Source organism: Talpa europaea (genome assembly GCF_964194135.1).
Source record: "Talpa europaea genome assembly, chromosome: 15".
Taxonomy (NCBI): domain Eukaryota; kingdom Metazoa; phylum Chordata; class Mammalia; order Eulipotyphla; family Talpidae; genus Talpa; species Talpa europaea.
In genome coordinates, this window is record NC_140083.1 from 70,329,913 (window position 1) to 70,352,791 (window position 22,879).

Below are 22,879 nucleotides of genomic sequence, written 5' to 3' on the forward strand. Positions count from 1 at the left end.
TGTGCACAGCTGTGAATTTTATATAGCACAGATCCCTAAAACCATCATCACGAATCATGGCAATGAACATTGCCATCACCCCAAAAGGTTTCCTTATGCCCCTTTTTCTTTTTTTTGAACATGATAACAGATAATGAGTTTATTTTATTAATAAAGTGAGGTACAGTAAAGTCCCATGTCTATATTATGTCCGAAGTTGATAACTCTGTGTCTATTTTAATTGAACAAACCTTTTTTCCTTTTATTTTTATGTATTTTTACATCATTGTTCATTTTTATTTTTTTTAAAGATTTATTTATTTATTTATGCATACAAGAGCTGGGGTATAGGCCGGAGATGTTGGGGGTGAGAGGATCCACCAGAGACAGTATGGGGAACAGAACCGGCAGACTGACTGAAATACACTGCTGAGGGGAGCAGCGGTGAGTCAGGAGAGGTCTGCTGCGTCATGTGGGTCGCTCCCTGGCTGGCCGGGGATCGAACTCGTGCTGCAGAGGCTGCGGATTACTTCATAGTGCGGTGCTTTACCCTGTGCACCACCAGGGAGGTCCCATTGTTCATTTTTAAACAATGTTTGCTTCCCTCACCCCTCAGGTGTAGTCCCCATAGAATTTCCTTCTCATCCAACCCCCAGCTGCCATCCTCAGGCGGCCCTTGGCCTGTGTTCTGTCACTGTAGATTTGTTTACATTTCCTGGGATTTTGTATCAATGGGATGGTGCAGTTCGTACTCTTGCCTGGCTTCTTCCTTTCAGTGGAACACGTTTGAGACTTGTGCATGTTGTGTGTACAGGTGTCTCCTTTTTATGGCTGAGTCGTGTTCTGCAGGACTGGACAGTCACCAGTGGAGGCTGGGACAGTGTGCTCAGCACCTGTCACTCCCGCAGCTCAGCCTGGTGATGGCCCGGCAGCCACTATGACCTCTGGCCACAGGTGGTTGTGGTGTGGAGAACGCGGGGTGTCTGCCCAGTTAAGCCCCTTCTCTGTGCCTCAACATTGTCTTCTATATGTAATTACAGGACTTACCTCATTGACTGATTGTAGGGAATACAAGGTGCGTGCATAGAAAGCCCTTTGAAAAATCTCTGGAACATCTTTCATGCTAGTTGGGAAGCAGCAGAGGGATTCTGGGTCTGAATCTCAACTGGTCCTGGGACACTGTGACCCAAGGCATGTGCTTCAGCTTTTCTCACTGGGCATGTGGGCTGCAGTGAGATTAAATGCCTAATTTATATAAAGCCCTGAAAATGGTGTCCAGGGCAGATGCTGTTGAGATGCTGGCTCTTCATGTTTGCTGCGTGGGTGCAAGGGGCCTGGGAAGGGCTTAGGGGGTAATCCTGGTGTACAGGCAGCCAGGGGGCAGAGGGTTTCCTTGCTGATCTCTGATCTCCCTTCTTCCAAGCTCATTGACCAGAGAAGTAAGACAGACTTTCTTGACCTGGGAACTTTTTTAGGGACTCTTGAGCTGCTGGGTCCCTAAAGGCACTTCCGGTTCCAGTAATGAGTGATCCCGAGAGCTTTGCTGTATTCCCTTTATCTCCTGCCCCCTGCCCTAAGTTGATTCTAGAAATAAATGGAGTCTTTTTTCCAGCTACATCCCAGCTTTCCCCCTGACTGGGGAGTGGCCAGCAGTGTGGGACAGGAATTTTTGTTTCCTCGCCAGGCACACGCAACCATCAGGGAAGGTGGCCCAGAGGGCACCCAGGTTTCTAGAAGCTGTGGTTATCTTGCCTGTGAGTTGGCAGGGCAACAGGGGCAGGCCTTTCTGGGCACCCCATGCTGTCTAGACATTTCTTCTGGGACCTCATTTGGCCTTTATACTCCTGTCTGCTCATCTGTGTGGCTCTGACTGAGGGGAGCTCAGGCCCTGGCCCTCCCCAGGAGCTGGAGGTAGCGGGGGACTCACCCCCATGTACACCAGGGCCTTGTGCTAACCTCCGAGGCCCCCTCTGAGACTTGTTTCCCCTCAGTTCCTGGAGACCTGGGTCCCCGACCACCAGCCCTGCCAGATCTGCACGTGCCTCAGTGGGCGGAAGGTCAACTGCACAGCCCAGCCCTGCCCCACAGCCAGAGGTGAGCTGTCCCCCCACTGGTGCTCCAGGAGGAAGCAGGGCTCCGCCAGGTCCTGCAGCCACCCCTTCAGTTTTCTGCGTTCTCCTGCCTTTCTCCATGCAGCCAACCTCCTTTACCCCCAGCTCAGGGACACTTGCTGCCCTGGAATTGACCCTGTCAGAGGCCACCCCTGCCCACCTGGCCCCTCTTGGCCCTCAGATGCAGTCTCTTAGTGATACATTAGGGGGTCCACAGGACACACAGTGGGAGGGTTCTTATTTGTCAGAGTTCCCATGGCCTGGTTCCCTGGGGGCCTCCCTCCAGATACAGGGGTGGTGCTGGTTTGGGGGGGAGGTGTTGATTCTGCAACACCTGGGCTGTCCCATTGGTATCTTTCTCTGACTTGATGGCTCACTTTCCCCCCTGTCTAGCTCCCACCTGTGGCCCATGCGAAGTGGCCCACCTCCTGCAGAACGCAGGCCAGTGCTGTCCGGAGTACGAGTGTGGTGGGTGTTCCCTTGTTCCCTTGGGTGCGCCCCACCAGCTGCCCACGTGGCGGGGGCTCCGGTGCACATGGCTTCAGCACAGCGTGTGCAGAAGGAGGTGCGGGGAGGGCTGACTGCGTTTCTCCCCAAAGCAAAAGAACAACCTCTGGAAAATAAGATTTGCTTGTTAGGAAGATTCTGTAGTGAATTGTTAAGCCTAAGGTTTGAAACACAAAGAAAAAAAATGTTGGGGGCGGGGAGGAACTCGCACAGACATTTACTGGAGAAAGAGTTAAGGCAGAGCCACCCACTCACCTTTTTAGTCAGATTCTGAAGATCCTGAGTATAGAGAAGCCACACACAGACCACCTCGACTTCTGCAAGTTATTTGTCAAATGGTTTCATTATAGGCTTGCAGGCGGCAGAGTGAGCAGCGGGTGGAGTAATGGTGTAATTAAATCCATCCAGAATGGATGGCATTATGGTTAACATGACAATAAACCTCTAGTGCCCCATCTCTGTCCTGCTGAGGTGTACATTAATTGCATGGATGAAGCTATAAAGCACAAGCTTGTAAAATTTGCAGAGATGCAAAACTTTGAGGGAGCTGATAGACCCAGGGACAGGCCAAAGGTCTAAGAAAGAATGAAATAGTCTGAGGAATAGTCAAATTTATCTGAGTGAAGTAGAAGGCCTGGAGAAGGGAGATCTGACTTGAGAACAATTTATGCCCAATACGTCTTAGAATATGAACAGTAGAGAGAATGGGTGGATCACTTAGTTCAAGTCCTTGATTTCATTGACTTTATTAAGCATCTGTTAAGCGGTTTTCATTATTTCATGACATCCCTAGATAGATAGATAGATGGATAGATTGACATAGAACTAGAGAAAGTCAGAGACAGACATACCTAGACAGACAGGTATAGCTAGAGACAGACAGACTGACAGAGAGATAGAGTGATGGTAAAGAGGATGAAACTGACATCTAGAGGGTTTAACTGACTTGGCTAGATCTGTAAGTCCTAGGAGATGACAAGGGTAACCAATATTAACCTATCATATGACTCAGCTCAGTCAATCCATCTATTTGTCTATCTGTCCATGTGCCCATTCGTCCATTCATCCATCATCCATCCACCCACCCATCATTCACCCACCCACCTAATCTTTCCACCATTACCTCTACCTCTATCACATCATCACCATTTGCCTAAAAAGGTAGAGTTCTGCATGAGTGAATAGGCATGTGGGGTCCCTCTTGTAATATAAGAGTAACCTTGTTGAACCCTGAGTGCACAGCTCTCTTTCCTGGCCCTTAGTGTGTGACCAGGTGAGCTGTGACGTGCCCCCAGTGCCTAGTTGTGAAGATGGACTCCAGCCCACACTCACCAACCCTGGCGAGTGCAGGCCCAACTATACCTGCGGTAAGACCTCTGTGGTCGGATGGGGGCAATCACTGTTTCCTTGGCCGGGGGAGGCATCCTGTATCCTAGGTAGCTGAATCTGGGTTTGGGGGTACATCTGGAACAGAGCAGTTAAGGTCATGCCTGGGTTGCATCCTCCGAGCTGCAGGCTGCTGAAGGTGTGCTGGGTGTGGGCACAGCTGCAGGCGCCTCCCTTTGTGCTGCTTTATGGGGCCCAAGATGGAGGACACCCCAGCTCCATCCTCCCACATGCCATTGAAGGGAGGGGGTGTCTTTGCTCTGTCCTCAGCTTTGGATTTTATTCCCAAACGCATTTGTAGTTTGTTTCTCTGTGTATGTTTATATATTTAATCAGTAGATACTCTAAGCACAGGGTTGGACTAAAACAAGACATGCCAAGAAACTGAATTTGTATTTAGCTACTGAGAATACCCACTTTAAGCTGAGTGGGGTTCTCGTGCTGTTGACTTAGAATCTCACTGGAGTCCCTAGAGGTAAGACCTTGAGGAAGGAGAACACATTGTATTTGAAGGAAGTTGAGGCTGGGCGGAGGACATGGGGTGAGAGTTGGCATTTGTAAAATGACATCTTGGATTTGGTTTGGCATGTATGAAATGACATTGTGGAGTGGTTGCTGGCCTCCTTTCATTCATTGGTGGGGAACCTAGAACTGCATTGTTCTAGGTACTGAGATGGGACAGGCTCACATAAGCTACCAGCCTATAAAAACCATGGACATCTGCCATCTCTGAGAATCCACAGCTGGAAGGACTCTTCCCTTCCAGATGTGCATGGCAGGAGATGAAGCCGGCATTGATTGTAAAGCAGCCTTTACTTCCCCTCTATTAGAGTCCTTACCTTCCTGTTTCCCCTCTGGATTAGTGATCTCAGTGTCCTGCAATTTAATTGCTTTTTCATATGATTGGATATTCCACAGTCCCTGAGCTGGGCTCATGTGCATTTCTGATGTAATATTCTGGGTCTAGAGTCCCCTGGGATCTTATATCACAGCTGGACACTCAAACCCTAGCTGGGTGCAGAGCTCAGAGTGGCAGGGCCAGGGCATCACCCCACGCTGCCCCTCAGCCTGCAGGAAGGAGGCGTGCAGAAGAGAGTCCCCGCCCGCCTGCCCCCCGCACCGGATGCCGACCCTCCGCAAGACCCAGTGCTGCGATAAGTATGAGTGTGCCTGCAACTGTGTCAACTCCACCGTTAGCTGCCCGCTGGGGTACCTGGCCTCGACTGTCACCAACGACTGTGGCTGCACCACGACCACCTGCCTCCCTGACAAGGTAGGGGCTGCTCGGGCTCTGGCTGGAGTGATGGCCAAACTTGCTCCTGCTCCTGGAGGGGGTGCCTTCCTGCCCAAGCCCAGTGCAGTGCGGCTTGATGGGTGGCATTCAGCACTCCCTCTCAGCCTAGATGGGAACTTCTTGTCACGTGGGCGTCTCAAGCTCACATTCACAGGCCCCACTCAGTTCTCCTCACCTTCCCCCACCACAGCTGGAACAGAGGGCTGCGTGTGGATGGGCTAGGGCACAGCCCCTCTGTGTGACCTAGGAGGACTTAATGCAACTAAGGCAGCAGTGACCACATCGAGGGAGCCAGTCACACCAAAACCTGTGGCCATGACGAAGTCCCCAGGGACTGTGCCCAGGGGGGACCACATACAGGGAAGGGAAGAGGGCAAGTCTGCTTTCGAAGCATCCCCCCACAGGCAGAGATGCCACGCTGGTTTCATGCATTGCTGTGTCCTCGTTCCCGAAGCAGCTTTCAGCACACAGAGATGGTTAGGGAACGGGGTGAGTCCACTCATGGACAACTTGCATTACAGGTGTGCGTCCACCGAGGCACCGTGTACCCCGTGGGCCAGTTCTGGGAGGAGGGCTGCGAGGTGTGCACCTGCACGGACCTGGAGGATGCCGTGATGGGCCTGCGGGTGGCCCAGTGCTCCCAGAAGCCCTGTGAAGATGGCTGCCGGGAGGTAAGGGCGCAGGGTGCAGGGAGCAGGGGAGGGGGGGAGTTCTCGAATGTCCCTTCAGGAACTTCTGGCTCAAGGCCAGAAGTGAGAGGCAAGGTGGGGAAGGGGCCTGGGTGCCAGGAAGAAGCACGAAGAAAGGTCTGCTGTGTCGTCCTGTGGGTCGATGGTCAAGTCTGCCATACGGTCTGGAGTCCAGGGGGCTGTGGAGCTGGTTTGAGCAAGAGCTGTGGATTCAACGCCTTGAAAAACAGACTTGATATTTAACTGTCTTCCCTCTTCAGATGTCCCCTTATCCTATCTCTAGAACAGTCTGAGTTGGCCCGGGTGTCCATGGGCTACAGTGTTGCTGCATAGATGAGGCATTTTTCAGACCACGTTTACAATTTGAGGCACAGAAAATATGGTCATTGCTCCCCCCCACCCTGCATTGAGTTAATTCTTCCTACTTGAGGCCCCTCTGTGTTGGGACACTCTCTTCTGGTGCATTTCAGGCTGATCAGACCCTAGGAGAGGAAACAGCCGTCTGCAGGGAGAATGATGGTCTCTGATTCTGTTGCTGGTTGAAACCTCTCGTTGTTATAACTGCATTATCATCAGGAGATGATGATGGCAAAGCAAGAGTGGCCAGGACAGGCGAGCACACGCACTTGTGGAGGCTTTCGGAGATGTTAATGGCATTGAAGAGAGTGTTCTAGGTGTTGTTTTGGGGAGTATGGCTGGATGGCGGAGGGGGACCTGAGAGGGAGCTCAGAAGTGGGGGTGTCCATTCAGTGCTGCCCCTGCTCTCCCTGCAGTGCTGGCACCGAGGAGAAGCCAACTTGCTAGCACCTTTGGGAGAGGATGATGCTGTGGGATCCAGGGGTGCCGTTGGGAGCACTGAGTTTTGGAAACCCGTTGGTCTCTCTCTCCTCCCACAGGCCATGGTGACAGTGGAAATAACTGTCAATAGAGAGTGTTGCTTAGAGGTCATTTTTATAAAACTGGGGTCCATCGACGTGTTTCAGTAGAGGTGTTGATGGCAAAGAGCAGAATCCACTCAAGCTAGCCAAAATAAGCAGGATTTATGGAAAAGATGAGGAAACTCTCAGAAGTGAGGTCCAGTGCTCCATACTCACGCCTCACCATGTGTCCCTGGTATCTGCTTCTCCTGGCTCCTTGGCCCCAGCGCCTCCCTGCAAACTTACTGCTGGGAGGAAGTTTTGCTTCTCATCAACTTTATTTGCACATGGCTTTCTCGAACCTGGTTTCAACTCAACCCAGGTTTTGAGATCCAGGACTCATTCCTGTCCAGGCTGACGTACTCGATCTTTGTGTTCCATAGATGAGGTTCTCAAGAAGAAAATGGATGGGCTCAGCCTGGTCCATGGTGTGAGTCCTCTGTGGGGTCCCCACTCTGGTCCTGCAGCTGTTGGGGAGAGTGCAGGTCATGTGGGAGAAGCTCACCCACTAAGGGCTGTCATGCTGGGGGCGATCTCAACAAGGAGAGGGCCAGGGGCCAGGGGATGAGGAGGCGGCCGTGTGTCCAGAACTCTGGACCATGTGATGGCTCTAGGGTACTGTAGTGGGACACTATGTCATCCTTCTGGGGAGGGAGGACGAGGCCTCTCAGTTTAGTTCAAGCTGAGGGGAGACAGGATCTGGGCTCTGGTCTGTGCTGGGTGTTGAGTGGAGGTGGGCACTTCAGTCATTTGAGACGACATCAGGCTTCATTCTCCAAAGGGGGTATTGTCCACTGCCACCTGACTCCTGTTTGGGTCTGTGACAAAACCCAAAGCCAACAACATTATCGCCCTCACCCTCTGATTCTTCCGTTGTGAGGCCACAGTCTGCAGATACACCCTTTTCCCAGCACCTCCCTTGCTCCATGCTCTTCACATCAGAAAAATGAGGTGAAGGAAGTGATGGAGGAATGTAATGGGTTGCATTTTGTTCAGTCCTGGTGATGCTCCTCTAGAAGAGGACTGTTCTTCCCATTTGTCAGCTCCTCTGAGGCTGGTCACCATGGCCTGTCCTGACACCTGGCTCGGCTGCGCTGTCAGGCAGCCCTGGCATGGCCAGAGCCTGCCTGATCTGGGGAGACACAGGGCCCAGCTCCCCCCACATGATGGTGAAGGTGCTCCAAGGGTCAGAATGCTAAACCAATTGAGAATTTATTTTTCAGTGGCGTTTGTCTTTAGCTTGGGTGGGTGTTCAACCTACCTGGTTTCGTTCTTCAGTGGGAAACCAATGAGAACAGGCTAGAGAGGGGGGTAAGGAGAGTGGTCTGAGATGTGTATTTGGAGCAGTGTGGGAAAATCAGATGAAAATATTGGCTGAGCTCTGGTTGTGCAGGGGAACTTGGAGATGCTGGGGTAGAGAAGAATCTCAGGCTCGGCTGGGGTCACCCGAGCACAAGAAGTTGGTGGGCTTTCAGGAACAAGGCAGCAGCCTGGGAGTCACCTCTGATGTGGACAGTGTGTTTACCTGGGGTGGGGGTCACAGAAGACACGAGGGTCCCCCCCCAAGTCACTCACCACTCTTGGAGGCACGAGAGAGATTCCAGACCCCTACGGGGATTTGTGGCTGTCTCTTGCCGCCCTCCGAGACCTTCTTTCATGGCACTTTGTATATCTTGCCTTGAAGTGCCAGGTGTATTGCTTGTATCATCCTAATTTGTTGACTCCTCCAATGCACCTAGGACGTCATCAATAACCCATAAATGACTAAGGTCTCAGCTGATAGAAGATTGGGGACAGCTCCGTGGGCATCGCTGTGACGTGGGTGGGGATGTAAGTAGGTCCCGAGAGGATGGTGTGAACTTGGGCCAAGTTTCCAGAGTGCTCGTGCTCCCCTGGAGAGGCGCCAGCTGACGGAGGGCGGGTGTAAGGAGTGTCTCTGGCTGGCCCAGCTGGGAGGGTGCTTGGCCTGCACGGCCTGGCAGCCACACCCACCCAGGTGGGTGCAGTCCTTCCTTCTCTCTGAAGGACAAAGCTCCAAGATGCACCACGTCCTGGGGGTTCCCCTTTGCTCTTGGAATAGCCCCACACATCTCTCTTTGACCTGTTCTTGTACTTTGCTTTGGGGTGTTCCATAGAAAGCTTCCGTCCAAGATGCCCGTGCTTTGGCCAGAGGGGAGGACCCCCAACAGGCAGATGGACTAGCAGACTTCTTTGATTCTCATCTCCCTGGCAGGCTTTTGGGGGGCAGCTCTCTCTCTTACTCTCTCATCTCTCTGGGGAAATGTCATGTAACCACCTGGGAATCCCAGCTCTGCATGCCAGTGAGAGTCTCAAGACCCAGATCCCTTCTTGTCTAGGAGCTTAGTCCTGTCAGAGGAGATCCCAGGCATCCTGAATGTTCTCCCCCAGTCAGTAAGGTGCTTGCATTTGGCTGTGGCAAGGCCAGGTTGGCCAGCTGCTGCTGAGTGAGCTTGGGGTGCCGTCCGCAAGCTCAGAGGGGCAGCTTTCAGGCGGGGTCACGTGTCTTCAGCTGCTGTAAGCGGCAGCTCATGGCCTGGGGGGTGCTGCTCCCCCACTTTCCAGGGTGATCCCGAGGCTGGGTGCTGACAGATGGAGAAGTTCAGTCCAGTGCACGCCTCTCTCTGCCGAGCCCTGGGCCCAGCGTACCTGTGGAGAGGACAAGACACCGTGACCCCCAGGCTGGCCTGCTCTTACCTCTGTCCTTGGCCTTTTTCAGGGCTTCACGTACGTTCTCCGCGAGGGCGAGTGCTGTGGAAGGTGCTTGCCATCTGCCTGTGAGGTGGTGACCGGCTCACCTCGGGGGGACTCGCAGTCTTCCTGGAAGAGTGTAGGTTTGGGCCCCAGGGCGGGTTGGGGGCCAGGGACCTCCACCCTGACGTCTGGTATGGGTCTTGGCTTTATCGATAGTTGATGCTCTTCCGGCCCCTTTGCTCGACCCTGGGGGGGTTCATCTGGCTGTCTGTGTATCTAGAGTCAGCTGGGATTGCCTTGCCCGTTGAGAATGGCAAGATTACCTTAGACTCCCCTTTTTGTGGATTTGAGGGGAAACCCAGTTCCCTTCTGAGAAGCCTGTCTTCTGCTGGGGAGGCCTGTGACCCTGAGTCCTGCTTCTCTGAGAGGTGAGGCGGGGGTGGCTCGCCCTCGTCCATGGCCGTGTGCCCGCCACCCCTCTGAAGCTCCCAGGCTACCAGCACTGAGGTGAGGCCTCAGGCCTTATCACTGCCTGTCAGTGGAGAAATATATCATCTGGCTATTCCCTCCACCCTGGCTGTAGCGTCTGGCCATGTGGCTAGACCCCCTTCTCCCCACTCTTGTCTCCCAGCCTGGCTCCCAGCCCAGCCAGGCCCCGCCTTTTATGGCAGTTCAGCTGAAGCCTCCATGGCCCCATGCTGACTAGGCCATTTTTTTCTGAAGCACAGGGGATTTTCCTGGGGAATTCTGGTACCAGGCTAGGAGAGTGACAGTCCTGTCACTCTGATTCAAATCCTCCTCTCCTGTGACCTTCCAGAAAGACCAGAATGTGCCCTGTGTAGAAAGGAAAGTGAAAGGTTAGCTCTCTCGCCTGGACCTGCCCCATCTGCTACCCAGGCCCTGGTCCTGCCCTCTTCTCACTGATCATGGGGTGACTCTGTGGGTCTCCCCACAGAGGTGTCTGCCTCCCCCTTCAAATCTGAGTTATCTATGGGTTTCCCTCCTCGCCTCCCTGTCCATCTGGATGGAGGCAGGTGTGTCCCTCCTCCCCGGGCCGGGTCCAGCTCAGATGGGAACTGCTCCATTATGGAGGCTGGCAGCTGGTCCTTTGGAGGCTCAGTGTGCCCCCATATCCTTCTAGGGCTTATACAACCCTGACCCACATCAGTGTTTATAAAATATCAGGGGCCCTGCATGCCTCTCTCCCAGTTCAAGTTTGCATCATCCACAAGACTTGGGGGTTAGCAGGGGCTCTGCAGCTACTGCTAGGAACCTGTCAGGGCCAGCGGGTGTGGGTGGGGCATCCTCCTGATATACCCCTTGGCCAGGTAAATCACAATGGGAGAGGGGCCTGGAGGTTGGGTCAGGCCTGCAGGGAGATTTTGATCAGGGTGAGTCAGAAATGGGCTGGAAGAGAGTGGCTGCAAGTGCTTGGCATTTTCTGTTCCTCATCTGGAGAGAAAAGAAGGGGGCAGTTGCTGAGAGAAGTGGGTGAGGGCCTGAGGCAGCCGCAGAGTACAGCTCTGTGCACCTAGAAGCTGGCTGACTCGACAGTGCCCACTCTCACCCCCCCAGGCGTAACCCCCACAGCGCCTTCTGAACCATGTCCACTCACTCTCAGTGCTCTTGACCTTGGAGCCTGGCCACCCATGCATACTCTGGAGGCCTCACAGGCAGATGGCAGAGTTGTAGGGGTCAGAGGCCAGCACCTCCTGTCTTGGATTGGCCCCCCCCATTCGAGGGGGAGCAGCAATCGGTTAGGAAACGGGTTATTTCCCGTCCATGTCTCCTGTGCCACTCCCACTGCCCCTCTTGGCCAGGGTGCCCCGGGGTGTCTGTGTCAGCTCACCCCTGTGCTGAGGGGGGAAGGGAGGACCCCAGGCTCCCCTAAGTGCCGCTCAGGTGGCTGAAGACTGTGCTGGAGGAGAGCACGTGGCTCCCAGCCAGGACCTGGCTCGGGGGCACCTTCACCCAGACTCACCGAAGCACCTGCAATGAGCCCCACTTGCTCCTTCCGTGGGCCTTATCCTGGGAGTGGGGCTCTCCTCCAGGGAACTGCACACCCCACTGGGTCCTTGGCCCAGCCTCGCTCACCGCCCTGCTCCGACTACAGGTCGGCTCTCAGTGGGCCTCCCCGAACAACCCCTGCCTCATCAACGAGTGTGTGCAAGTGAGGGAGGAGGTCTTCGTGCAGCAGAGGAACGTCTCCTGCCCCCAGCTGAACGTCGCCCCCTGCCCCCCGGGCTTCCAGCTGAGCTGTAAGACCTCAGAGTGCTGCCCCTCTTGTGGCTGTGGTAAGACACCTCTGGGGGTCCTCTCCCCACCTGTTCCTAAGGCCTTTGAGGAAGCAAATAAGACAGAGGAGCAGAACCACTTCTGGAGTCATCATTGTGTTCAGGGGCTGGTGACCCCTCTGGCTGGTGACCCCCTCTGGCCTGCCATCCAGCACCGCAGCACCACCCACAAACAGCTTCCTCCACACCCTCTTTGAATTCCTTGTGTGGCCTTCTCAGGGCACTGATGGTGTCCAGAGTGGAATTTCTTCCCTAAGCCCAAATATACTCTGACTCACCCCTGGGGTCTGAATCACTTAAACCAGGATCCCCTCGACAAGCACAGGGATTTCTCACAGAGGGCTGGGGCATAGGAAGCAGGCAGGCCTGGGGCAGGACAATAGGGCCCTCAGGCCCTGGGAGGGGTGGGGAGGTGAGGACCCCAAAGGGACCGCCGTGTTCTGCACATTCGCCGCTGCTCTTCTCTCTCCCAGAGCCCGTGCAGGCCTGCATGCTCAATGGCACCATCATTGAGGTGAGCTGCTGCCTTCTTCTCCAGGATGGGGGGCCAGAGATGGGGGTGCTGTGGGAAGTGAGGGCAGCTCTAAAGGGGAATGCTTCCACTAAATGGAAATCACCTTCATCACACTTTTGGGTGGCGCCAGGGCTTCCTGGGCATCCTGAGCCCCGACTGGCATGGTCATCCTAACCCCTCTAGGGCCTGGGCCCTGCTGTTTGGCTCCACCCAGGCTGTGGCCATTTCTTTTGAATTGCAGACAAGTGCTCTGAAGTCACGGGGCACATTTCAATCTGTCCCCCTCTTCACAGCCCGGCTCCATCTCTGGTGTGAGAGCCCTCACATTGCCTCTAGAGGTGGGAGGGCCCCTGGGGACTGGAGAAGGTTGGGGTGATGGCTCCTGACAGCCAGGTGTGGCTGGTCCCCCTCGTAAGGCAGGCAGCTTGTGGGGCTGCAAGAGCGGGGATCGGGGAGGGCATGGGAGGCCTGACCCTGGTTCTTCTGTTTCCAGCCCGGAAAGAGCCTGATGATTGACGTCTGCACAAACTGCCGCTGCACCGTGGAGGTCGGGCCGGTCTCTGGATTCAAGCTGGAGTGCAGAAAGACCACCTGCAAGGCCTGCCCCCCGGTAAGAGAGGCCAGTGGGGTGCCTGGGATGGACTGGCTACCGTGGGACCCAAGCAATGCGATCTCACTGGGGTCTATAAACTAATGTCTTTCTGATTATGGACAATATCTGACCGTGGTAAAGAAGACACTGAAAATCACCCCGCCAAATCACATTTCTCAGAAATAGTTATAATTCGCTTTTGTAAATGTCAAATATTTTCTTCCTGTATTTTAAAAATAAGCACATATTGGAAAGGCTTATGATATTATCTTTACAGTTCCAGATCCTTTTTTATACAATATTTTAAGAAGCATCACTACCATTCTTTGAAAAACATTAAAAATTAATTAGTTAACACATATTAGCAGATAGTGACAATACGCTATTCCCGGGAATGATGCCCCCTGGCAGATCATTTTATGATTGGACATTCAGGCGGTTTCAAATATTTCATCCTGTTAGTGCCAGGTCAGTGACTGTGTTTGCTCTGAGTACTTCCTGAGAGCGGATTCTGAAAGTGGAATCCTTTCTGGTTTAATAGTTGAAAAGCGACATTTTACCATTCTCTTATCGACTCTCTTTCCTTCTCAAGTTGCTGGGCCCACAGCTCAGGAGGGCGGCCTGGCTGCCTTCTCAAGAGGCCCTCTGCGGCTGGGGTGCCTGCTCGTGTCGATAATACAGCTGTCTGCATGAGTTTCGTGGCAGCTAGATGCACAGGATCTACCAGCTTTTCCAGATGATACGAAGGCGGGGCTGCCCCTCTTGCTTTTGAGGGAGCAGGCAGAGTCCAAGAGACCCTTCATAAACAGAGGGACAGCCAGCCAGAGGGACAGGTGACGTTGAGGGTTCAGGAACAGGGAGCAGCGATGGAGCAGGGAGCCATGCAGGTGCTCTCTGTGCCCTCCAGGACCAGGAATAAGAGTTCTAGGTCTCTGTTCTCTGTGGTGCTTGCACAGTATCTCAGGGGCACGAAAATAAATGTGGAGTGAGTGGTCTACAGGAGACACAGACATGGTGATAGAACAGTTCGAAGAGAACATTCCATCTCAGACAGAAGCCCACTAAGTATTGATTTTTGCTTTTTTATTTTATTTTATTATTTTTTAAAGATTTACTTTTATTTATGCATATAAGAACTGGGGTGTAGGTCAGAGGTATGGGGGAGGGTTGAGAGAATTCAGAGACATAGCGGGGAGCAGAACAGGCAGATCCACTGAAATACACTGCTGAGGGGAGCAGCAGGAGAGACAGGAGAGGTCTGCTGCGCCATGTGGGTTAGCTCCTTGGCTAAGGATCGAACTCTTGCCGTAGTGGCTGGCAATAACTTGATAGTGCTGAGACTTTAACCCCTGTGCCACCAGGGAGGCCCCTGCTTTTTTATTTTAAATCCCAGTTGATGCTTTAGGGTTTTGGGTATACTGGTATGTGGGTTTGTGCGTGTATAGCAACCCCTGTAGAATATATCTGGGCTTGAATACAGAGTATATAAATGCTCTTTGGAGCTCGGTGGCATCCCTTTTACTCTGGATGTCCACTGAACCATGTAGGATCAAGGCAGTAAGGAGGTGTAATAGGACAGTCACACCTACCCGACCTGCAGGAGTGGAGGCTGCAGCCACTAACTCCCTGACACGCCCTCTGGTGGTCAGATGGTGGCACGGTCCCCTCCTCTCTCTGGTCAGGCCCCTCTGCCATGCAGGGTCTCAGGGAGGCTGCCCACAGGTGAGAGGGTGGTGGATGCCAGTAATTAAGTCTAGCTGGATCTGCTGCGCTGCCTCCATCAGACTGAAGTGCCGGCGTCACTGGCTTTACGTCCTTCATGCCCTGCTGGCAGACAATGCTTGTATATAAACGGAGACAGCAGAAGGTGTTTATGCAGATGCATGGGAGAGATGCAGGTGGCCTTCCAAGGAAGAGCATCACCCAACACGGAACACCCTGGAGGCACCCTGGAGGGGTCATGGTTGTGATCTGAGCCTGAGCAGTGTGCTGAAGACTTTCCGGGGAATAGATTTGGCCACTGGAAGCAAAGTTAGGAAAGGGCAGCAGGGAGCTCGGACAAGGGCCTTGAGTACCTGATCCAATTAATGGAAAGGGGCCGAGTTCCACGGACGTGACTGGACAGAGCGGTCAGGACAAACCGGCTACTCAGACCCAAGCGAGTGAACTTGGCAGCTGGCTGGGAACTTGACCGGGAACTTGGCCTGGCAGGCTGAGGAAGTGGCTGCTCCGGAGTGAACATTCCAGCAAGTCCCCTTCAGCACTGCCTTCTCTTCGTATGGCAGCTTCTGGGACACAGGCGCTGTCAGCAGAGCTGGGATCCAGCAGGGATCAGACCCTGCCGTCACCTGCTGTCACCCTGCATAGTGAGGGGATGTGCGGGAGGGTCTTTTTTAATTTATCCTCTAATTGAGTTCTGGCTGTTCTGTCTCATTTCCCCAACTCCCCCGCCTTTAAAATCACTGCCTCTCCCACCCGCTTCCTCTTCTTCCCGATCTTTCTCCTCCCACGACACCCTCCATTTTCCCCTGTCCTTGGCTTAACTGTGCCCTCTGCTTCTCTGGGGGTGTGGATTTTGCCTCCATAGACCTTTTGTTTCCCTTTGTAAACCCCCCCACCCCCGCACCCTTTCAGCTGTCCCCTGCTCCTCATTTCTTTTATAAAGATTTGGTCCATTTTCATCTCCTGGGAGCAGAGAGTATTTCCCAGTCTCTGCTAACGCTCTCTAAAGATTGCCCAAACCAAGTTCCCCTAGAAATCCTGACTGATTTCAGCCCTATTGTATTCCAGCCTCCTGATGCTAACTACTCAGTCACTCATGCTGTTTATTCTCTCTCTTCCTCTCCCATCTTCCTCACTCCCACACCTTCCAGGGATCGTGCATCTTTCGTGAATCTTTGAAAGCACAGTTTAACCGTCACAGGGCAGCGTGCTGGCCTCACCTGGGGGCGTGTCCAGGGGTGCTGGGGGCCCAGCGCTGAGCTCTCTCCTCATTGCTTTTTCTACTGCCTCCTCCCTGAGGACACAGCTAGTTTGAAACTTGATTTATAAGGAGCCAATAGCTTAAATTCATTTCTGAACAAGCTCACTGACTGCTAAGCTTGCCTGCTGCTTAGGAGCGGGGTCCACGCCTGAGGAACAAGGGAACTGTGTGTGAGTGGGTGAGTCGCCTGCGGGGGCTCCAGCCCATCTGCTGGAGAGTCAACTGAGAGGGACCCCGGGCACTAAAAAAGGTGCAATCTCATGTGGCCAAGTGAGAAAAAGAATGGCTACATCGTTTGTTTCTCATATAACTGAATTTTTTCTTTACAAGTTCCATTTTGGAGATCAGTTTTGAAATGATAATAAGATAAATAATTGTCAAGGAAGCAGCGGAATGCATAGCTGGGAGCTCAGGAGGGCTCCTGTAATGCATGTGACTGTAGAACTTGAGTGAAATGTACAGAGTGCAATCTGGGGACCCAGGGCTGACAAATGTCGCCTCGGGGGCGGCACCTTTGGGAGCAGCAGGGGAGGGAGGAAAGACAACTCAAAGCCCAAGTAGGGAGAGAGACCTAGAGGGGCTCACAGCTCAAGGTGTGCAGCCTCATTCCAAGGGCAGCCTCACATTTATTGGGGATCAGGTTCAGGGTAGGTGGGCAAGAATGGGAGGAATGGACATTGTGAGGATGTGTATTGGGGATGCATAATTGTCTGGCACAAGCTAGGGGGGAGTGAATAGGGACTGTTGCCCTGAGGCACCCTCCTTGTTCCCGCTGATCAAAACTATCTCTAGTTCCTGTTCTCACTTAACCTTCTGTCAAGGTAGTCTCGCTGGTTATGCTAATCTGGCCATGACATCTGCCTGCTGCTTTCAGCAGATTCTGGTTTCCCAGTATGTTCCTCATACCAAAATTTTTGTCCTGGTGAGAGGCTCCTGCCTGACTCTACATTTTTAGCTTGACCAGCAGGAACTCTGTGCATCGAGACAATATCCCTAAAAACAAGGGGGGCTGGGGAATCCACAGACAAAAGTTAGTTGGAGTTGGAGGTGGACTTTCTGAACTCCAGGTGAGCTGCTGAATAGAAGAAACTAGAGCTGGCAAAACAAGTCTACTGCTCGGGATATTCTGGAGAGGTTAACTAGGCCTGCCTTTCCTCCTGGATACAGGGTTACAAGGAAGAGATCATTGCAGGTGAATGCTGCAGCAGGTGTCTACCTACAGCTTGCACCATTCAGCTCCGGGGAGGACAGATCGTCACTCTAAAGGTAGGAGCAAGTACATTTCAGGAGTCTCCTTTCCTACCAATGCTTGATTTCCTATTTTGGGTTATTTTCTTTGAGAGGGAGAGACAAGTTTGAGTCAATATGAACATCTTTTTGATTTTGGAAAGAAAAGATGGGTGACTTATAGAAGGTACAGAACTTTCTCTGTTTTTAATTATGCTGATTGGATTCTTAGTGGGCTAACCCCTGTGTGACGCTGGCTTACAATGCCGTCCGTGTCTTCAGGGTGTAGGGTCACACCTCTACAAATGTATGTTATCATGCCACCCGCCACCAAGGCTCCAACAATCCTCCACCACAGTCCATCGGGTCCTTTCCTGCTTTGCTCCCCCCACCGCCCTCCCTTCAGGTAGCCTCAGTTCTGCTGTCGGACTTCTAGGGTTTGTTTTTGTCTGCTCCTTTGCTTCGTTTCTTTGTATTCCACACATGAGTGAAATCATCCAGTAACTTTCTTCTTCTGACTTATTTCACTTAGCAGAACCTCCTCCAGTTCCATCCATGTTGTCACAAATGGCAAGATTTCTTGTTTATTCCCCTGTGTCTGTATCCCACATCTTCCTAATCCACCCATCTGTCCTGGGCACTTAGGTTGTTTCCATAGCTTGGTTGTCATAACGAGGGCTGCACTGAATATAGGAGCACCTAGATCCCTTTATATCAGTGTTTTTGTACAGAATTTTCTCCTTGGTGTAGTGATTTTGTCTCTTCTCTCTCTCTTTTTTTAAAGATTTATTTATGCATACAAAAGCTGGGGTACAGGCCGTATGCGGCAGTGGGGGCAGTGAGATGAGTCACCAGAGACAGAGTGGGGAGCAGAACAGGCAGAATGACCGAAATACACTGCTGAGGGGAGCAGCGGGCGAGACAAGAGAGGTCTGCTGCTCCATGTGGGCTGCTCCCTGGCCGGCCGGGGATCAAACTCGTACTGCAGAGGCTGTGGATTGCTTCATAGTGTGTTGCTTAACCCCTTGTGCCACCAGGGAGGCCCAATTTTGTCTCTTCTTGACAAGTGTTTTGTGTGTGGGGGGGCCCATGATTTGGTGTTAGTTGATCTTTAAAGTTTTCCCTGCCTTGATTGTATATAAGATTTAATAGATCATCTGGGTGAATAGACTCTGGTCTATGGAAGCCCAGAACCAGCTGTTGGCTCTCAGTAGCCGTATCTTGGGTTTCTAGTTAATGAGTGATCAGCCAGTTTATCCTTCCTGTGTTTTAATTCTTTAAACTGCTGAGTGATCAGAGGGTTTTGGGGAACTTTCTATATTTATGCAGCCCTACTTTTTTATTAACTCTTTAAAAAAGATTTATTTTATTTATTTATGTATAGAAGAACTGGGGTGTAGGTCAGAGGGGAGGGGGTTAAGAAGATTCACCAGAGACGGGGTAGGGGCTGGGAGCAGAATAGGTAGATCTACTGAAATACACTGCTGAGGGGAGCAGTGGGCGAGACAGGAGAGGTCTGCTGCACCATGTGGGTAGCTCCCTGGCTGGGAATGGAATTCATGCTGCAGTGGTGATAGTGCTGAGACTTAACCCCCCGGCCACCAGGGAGGCCCTGAAGTTTCTTTCCTGTTCTATAGTCCTCCAACTTATTTGAACAACTCGGCAGAGTCAGGGCCATGGTTTGAAGTGACTTGGTAATGCAGACCATTTTCACATGTGCCCCACTCACTTCCCCCTTTCCTTCTAGGCTGGGGAGACTCTCCAGGATGGCTGTGACAGCCACTTGTGCAAGGTCAACGAGAGAGGAGAGTACATCTGGGAGAAGAGGGTCACGGGCTGCCCGCCCTTTGATGAGCACAAATGTCTGGCTGAGGGCGTGAGTAGTCAGCGCTCAGACCCCGCTCCCTCACTGTCTCCACCGTTGAGTCTGGGAACAGAGTCCCCCCGGATGGCCTGTCATCCAGCTTGTGTTTCCTGGTTTCCAGATCTAGTTTAAGAGTTATTGGAGCAGTGGAAATCCAAGCCTGATGAAGTACTATGCAATGCTTAAAGAAACTCTTTCCCTTGGGGGAGACCTAATCTGGAACCCTTGAATGAGAAGGGGTGAGATCAGACTGGTTTCCAGTCTTCCCAATAATCCTGATGGCTCAGTTGGAAGAGAGTTCAGAATAATCAAAATTGTTTCTGCCTGGCCAGGTTGGGTGGTCAGTCAGCTCCCGTTTGTGATGGGGAAGCACAGCTTGTGTCGGGGGACAGGTTGTAACCCCAGAACTGGGAACTGGCCTGGAGGGACCAGCAAACTGGCCACTATGTGCTATTTGTGCCTAATCTGGGACTTTGCTGTTTTCTTAGGGGAAAATCATGAAAATTCCAGGCACTTGCTGTGACACATGTAAGTTATCACCAAGAGCTCATTCCTTGAAACCCATCAGACCACGTTCAGGGGCTGGTTTTGGAGAAAGCTTCATTTTAGAGAGAGATTTCTCTGTCACTGACCTGTCACAATGCTCACTGGGAACTGCCCTTTTCCCAGAATGACATCACACTTCCTTCTGCTCAAATCCCTTTTCAAAGGCCTGTGAACCAATTTCCACACTTTCTTCCAAACTCTTTACTGCCTCAAGCCTCTATTTGCCTTTCCATTCACTGAGTCTTGGCTGCTCGTGGTCTTATCATAAAGGTATATCTTTTCTTCCAACCAGAGCTCCTTGAAGACAGGCACCCTTGATCCTTGATCTTCACAGAGACCCGATGAACATCTTCACTGAGAGTCACTCAGCTCTCAGAGAGAAAGGGAAGAGTAGTTGGCCCACCTTAGCCCCCACTGTGTGCTGGGGTGCTGCAGAGAACAGAGTCCTCTCAAGACTCCCCAAAGGTCTAAGTTGATTAGCAGCTCTTCCTCTCCCCTGCAACCCTGGCTTCCCTTGACCTTGCACTCATGGCACATGGGTAGGTCCCAAATAGCTCACAGCAGCAGCGTAGAAGATGGGGCTCAGCGAGTCTGCACGTCCAAAGGCATCGCACCACACATTCCTGTGTCATGAGCACCTGTAACGTGCAGAACCCCAATATCAATGCTGCATTCTCTGGATATGGGTTCACTGGCCTGGACTAATATTTTTTGATTTTAGATTTTATTTTTTGGTTTTGGCTTCTCAGGCCATGTTCATTGTGGGGTAGAAAGGAGGAGTGAGGGCCTCCCTGGGGGTCTAGGGGTTAAGTCTTAGCACTATCACTGCTATGGCTTGAGTTTGATCCCCACCAGGGAGCTAACCTACATGGCGCAGCAGACCTCTCCTATCTCGCCTGCTGCTCCCCTTAGAAATTTATTTCAGTCAGTCCACCTCTTCTGCTCCCCAATCTGTCTCTGGTGAAGCCTCTCACCTGTTGCTTCCCTTAGAAGTTTATTTCAGTCAATTCACCTCTTCTGCTCCCCAATCTGTTTCTGGTGAGTCCTCTCACCCCCCACACCTTTGGCCCACACCCCAGTTCTTCTAAGCAAAAATGAAAGGAGTAAAAAACGTGGACACTTTCAGCGTTCAATCACTGATGGCTTACTCACCCCTGTAATCGCTGTGATGAAGTCGCAGGTTGAGGAGACACACTCTGGAAGCATCTTTCTGTGATTCCTGTCTTGATAGTTTAAGAATGTGAAGCCAGGGAACCATCAGAGAAGATCAATTCTCTTTGCTCACACAGCATATGGAATTTAGTTAAGAGATTGCCATCTGCAAGGGCCTTTTGTTGGTCAAGGTGTCCAGGAGACTGAGACCCTTCATAAGGAAAATCAGCCAGACTCAGGGAGTTACATCTACAGCAAAATACAGTATGTTGCCCTAAATATATTGTCCTTATTCATCCTCCAAATGCAGCTGACAGGCTCTCATTTAAAATTGAAATCATCTGGAAGTTGAGCGGCGGGTTAATATGTAGTTAGGGTTGATTTAGTTTGGAGCCACCCAAGAATGGGAAAGTCCTGGCATTTCAGTGGGGAAGGGTGAGCTGCAGTAAGCTGTAGGAGTCTTGGTGGCTCAAGGAGAGATGCAAATCTGAATGCCCCGAGCCGCTGTAAGGAAACCCATGCCAGTGACTTGGTGACCTTACCCCAAAGAGAGAACTCCAGGAGGGCTTCTAGGGAATCTTCTCGTTCCCACAGAGGCAGTGACTGCCCTTACGTGACCCTGGCATCTGTCTTCCCGCTCACATACCTATGGACAGATATTAACTGTGTTTATTGACTACTTCATGTCCATTGGCTTCTAGATATGGTTACGAGCTTCAGAGGATTGCTCCAGTCATGATTTACAAGGTCTACAATTGTATTAAGAACAAGTCTCCTCCATCGATATCACCAAAGCTTATTAAATTTAGGCTCGGCCTGCAATTAAAATTGTACCATTAAATGAGTTAAACCTAGTGATAACTTTATCTCTGAATATGAAGAGCTGAGAGGGGCGGAGGTGGGCCAGGATAACTTAATTCTCCTCCCTGTGGCTGGCTGTGGTGATTTGGTTACTGTGAAATTGACCTTCTTCCAGCCCTATGAGGGAACCAGACTGCAGAATGTTCTGGAGCTCCCCAGCCAATCTCAGATCTTTCTCTCACCTGCCCTGTAGGTGAGGCTCCTGAGTGCAAGGACGTTGTTGCCAGGGTGCAGTACGTCAAAGTGGGCAGCTGTCAGTCCGAGGAGGAAGTGGACATTCACTATTGTCAGGTAAGAGTCCTGACCTCAGTGGGACCTGGGGGGGAGGAGTAAGTCTCCTTATTTGGATACACCTCTCCAGTTAGATGTAGAAGAATCTGGAAAATTCACAGGGAGGAGATGTGCAAAGCACTCGGAGCATTTTATTTACTAGAAATGTTTTATTGAGGTGACTGAGAACTTTTGATCCCAGAAGGACAAAACCGAGAAAAGACCCCACAAGTTACTGAGGCTGTGTTTCTGAAGATCAGTCATGGAAATTGCAATGAGAGAGGGTTAGGGTGGGAGACCATAAGGATGGAGGACCTTTCCAACTTGGCCAGCTCCTGGGTTTCTCTGCTTAGAGGAGGTGGGGGAGAGGGTGCAGCCTGCCCCCAAATCCTCCCCACCCCGCCAGAGAGACTCTCCATCATGGAGATGACCCGCCCTCTGCTCCGTGCAGGGTAAATGTGCCAGCAAAGCCGTGTACTCCATCGACACAGAGGACGTGCAGGACCAGTGTTCCTGCTGCTCGCCCACGCGCACCATGCCCATGCAAGTGCCCCTGCGCTGCACCAACGGCTCCATCGTCCACCATGAGATCCTCAACGCCGTGCAGTGCAGGTGCTCCCCCAGGAAGTGCAGCAAGTGAGGCCCCATGGACTGGGCATGGGCCTCCTGCCCCGCCCTACCCAAGTGGTGCTCATCCTCTGCAGCCCTGCTCCTGCCGCCCTGGGCCCACAATAAAGGCCAATCTCTCATCTTGCAAAAAGGCTACTTGTTCTGTTTTCCAGCCTGAGAGGACAACTGTGGACTGGGTCTGATGCCTGAGGTGGTTGTGAGGGGAAGCACAGTCTGTCTCTGAAATCGTTCCAGCCCCAGTGTTTCTGTGTGCAGAGCTGCCGGCCTCGGGGAGAGAAGGGTGTCTTTCCTCCAAGGGGAGGGGAGGGGAGGGGCAGTGGGGCAGGCCTCCTCAGAAACTCAGTTTGGTGT

General features: G+C 52.2%; 1 protein-coding gene across 1 annotated transcript in view; it reads left to right on the plus strand.

Annotated features, from left to right (window-relative positions):
- VWF (von Willebrand factor) overlaps positions 1–22,658 on the plus strand; it is a gene marked incomplete at its 5' end in the record, with an annotated part of 115,408 nt that extends 92,750 nt beyond the window's left edge. Inside the window, 14 exons of the mRNA XM_084255945.1 lie at positions 1,971–2,073; positions 2,484–2,558; positions 3,860–3,964; positions 5,051–5,256; positions 5,799–5,948; positions 9,621–9,731; positions 11,709–11,889; positions 12,363–12,403; positions 12,897–13,013; positions 17,146–17,244; positions 18,953–19,081; positions 19,558–19,597; positions 21,822–21,919; positions 22,350–22,658. Of these exons, the coding sequence (XP_084112071.1) occupies positions 1,971–2,073; positions 2,484–2,558; positions 3,860–3,964; positions 5,051–5,256; positions 5,799–5,948; positions 9,621–9,731; positions 11,709–11,889; positions 12,363–12,403; positions 12,897–13,013; positions 17,146–17,244; positions 18,953–19,081; positions 19,558–19,597; positions 21,822–21,919; positions 22,350–22,538 (1,644 nt within the window). The 3' untranslated portion in view covers positions 22,539–22,658. The remainder of the gene's footprint in view (positions 1–1,970; positions 2,074–2,483; positions 2,559–3,859; positions 3,965–5,050; positions 5,257–5,798; positions 5,949–9,620; positions 9,732–11,708; positions 11,890–12,362; positions 12,404–12,896; positions 13,014–17,145; positions 17,245–18,952; positions 19,082–19,557; positions 19,598–21,821; positions 21,920–22,349) is intronic.
- Between the last annotated feature and the right edge of the window lie 221 nt (positions 22,659–22,879).